This window comes from Macrobrachium nipponense, chromosome 27 (genome assembly GCF_015104395.2).
Source record: "Macrobrachium nipponense isolate FS-2020 chromosome 27, ASM1510439v2, whole genome shotgun sequence".
Classification (NCBI taxonomy): domain Eukaryota; kingdom Metazoa; phylum Arthropoda; class Malacostraca; order Decapoda; family Palaemonidae; genus Macrobrachium; species Macrobrachium nipponense.
The window spans coordinates 70,500,736-70,503,235 of NC_087216.1; the positions used below are offsets into that span (position 1 = coordinate 70,500,736).

The 2,500-nt window shown below is 39.5% G+C and overlaps 1 protein-coding gene across 1 annotated transcript in view; it reads left to right on the forward strand.

Annotated features, from left to right (window-relative positions):
- LOC135200723 (uncharacterized) overlaps positions 1 to 743 on the forward strand; it is a 76,513-nt gene extending 75,770 nt beyond the window's left edge. The window contains exon 2 of the mRNA XM_064229329.1: positions 453 to 743. Within this exon, the coding sequence (XP_064085399.1) occupies positions 453 to 743 (291 nt within the window). The remainder of the gene's footprint in view (positions 1 to 452) is intronic.
- Positions 744 to 2,500: the final 1,757 nt, after the last annotated feature.

The following is a 2,500-nucleotide window of genomic DNA, read 5'->3' on the forward strand; positions in this document are numbered from 1 at the left end:
TTGGAATTGATAGTGGAATCGTTCTTGGAGGTGACTGATAATTCCTTTAGTTAAAGACTGGAACGAATTTGGATTGAGAGATTGACTGCGGATCATACTGATTGACTAAAAGTACCGCTGGTCACGGTACTGTGGCTCAAGTGCCCACTAGTGTGGAGTGCTGCAGGCACTATTCGCCTATAAGGCCAATATATATCATATAATCTTAGTCGGGTCGGTTATGTTAGGTTGTGGGTTTATTTTTGTTTAGTGGTTAATTAAGTGTTAAGTAAGTTAGGAAAATATAGTGTTCAGGTATCTGAGTGGTTTAAATAAAATCCTTTTATCTAAGAGTCTGGTTACAGATAACGTAAGTAGAAAGTTGTGTAGTGAGGAGACTATTGTCTGTAAGGGGATCAAGGGTGTGGGGGTTGCTTTAGTGCATCCCGCCACATTATTTTGGCGCCGAACAGGGACAGTCAAGGTGGGACAGGGAACCGGACTCTTGGATAGAAGGCAGTGGTAGATTAGAAGTTAGGATTAGGTTTGAGATAAGGGGGAACTGGAGGAACAGTTACAGAGATACAGGAGGAATTCGGTTCTACCGGGAACGGGAAGTGCAGTTAGTGAGAGAGAATGAGAAGTTGAAAAGTGAGAATAAGGAGATGCGAAAGGAGTTGAGGGAGTTAAAGGGAGTTGTGGAGAAAGTGGAAGAGAATGTAGAGCTGAAAATGAGAGAGAATGAAGAGCGAATGGAGGAGTGAATGGGAGAGCGAATGGGTAAGCAAATGGAGGCTATGATGAACAGGTAAGAGAAATGATGAAGGTGTGTGTAGGTGAAGGTGCTGCTGGAGGAGGTCCTTCTGATTCGAGTAAAGGGGTCGCAGTGAAAGAAAGGACTAAGGTAAGTGATTTTGAAGTTGTTGGTAGTATTGGTAAAGGTGGTAGTCGTTGGTAAGGAGGAAAGGAAAGGTGAAAGGAAGGATGGAAGGAAGAGTAAAAGTGATGTAAAGAGTGAAAAGACAAAGGTTCAGGATGAGAGTGAGTGATCAAGAGTGGGTGAAAGTGAGTAAGAAAATAAAATAAGAAGAGTTTGATCAAGCACAAGAATATAAGCGTAGAACTAGATTCTTTGTATTCTAATGAGGAAGAGGCAGCTAAGAAGGAGTTAAGTAGTGAAGATGATAGTGATAGTGGAACTGAGGAAGTGTATAAGACAGTGTATATGAGAGAGTGTGAAAAATATGATGAGTATGGTAGGAGGGATATAGTGACTTTTTCAGAGAATATGAGAGGTATTGTCAGTCTAAGTATGGGGATAGTAAGAGTGTGGGTGGGCTAGAGAGTTGGGGGAATATTTGACAAGGATTTTGTTAAGTACGTATGTAGATTATGAGTGTGGGGGATGTCGAGTATGAATATGTGAAAGGTAGAAGGCTAAGCGTATGAAAGGAAGTGTTAGATATCGGCGGAAAAATGAGTTTGATGAAGCAGTAATGAATGAATGGGGGTCAGTCTGTATCTATGTATGTATATCGTTTGGAAAACATGGCAAGGAAGAAAATATGGGGGATGAGAAGGGATAAGTGAAAATAAGGAGTTGGTGAAGAAGAATTTTTGTTTTTGCTACAGTCCCAATGAATGTGTATGAGTTTTTGAATTTGAAAAGGAAGGAAAAAATGAGGTGGACGAGGGAGAGATTGACGTGGAATGATGTGTTAGAGATAGTTGAGGATTATGAGTCAGATAGGGTTACGAAAGAGAGTAGGAGTGTGAGTATAAGAACTGGGAAGAGTGGATGAAAGGGTGCCAGAGTTTGGAAGTTTTAGGGACGCAATTTGAGGGGGCCAATAAGGATGGCCGATAGTGTGGTAGATAGGAGTGTCAGAGCGAGTAGTGTGAATGGCAGTGAGGGCGAATGGGGGATCTGGACGGGTAAAAGCAGTTTTGGAGGGATCGAAGCAGTAGTCCGCAACGAGTTAGATCGGTTAGTGGTAGTCGTGGGGAGAAGTGTTTTAGGCGTGGAAAGGTGGGGCATAAGAAAATGAAATATGATTTTTTGGTAAAATGTGGCTATTTTGGCGGGCATTTTGAATGATCACCCCTATATTCTCCCACCCCCCCATAAGATGTGCGTTTACCTGAACTTTTCTGTTCATACACATCATGAGGACTTGAGAAAACATTATCATTAATGTCCTTTCCAGGTGGCACCTACCTCTATCTGAAGCCGGTATATATGAAGATGAAAAAGTGTAAACAAACCGAATATAAAAGCTAATGAAGATAAAAAATTATACGAAAAACGGTGAAAATATCACTAATGGAAATTATAAAAACGAAAATAATTAAAATATAAAAATTACGCAAAGAAAGATAATAAAAAATTAAATAAAGATAAGTTGAAGAGAATCGAGAAAAAATACTGATAATTCAAAATTACACAAAGAATAAAAGGAAAAAATTTGGTCACTTTAAAGAAAAACAAGAAAATATAAAAATGCAAGTAAAAAAAAAAAAT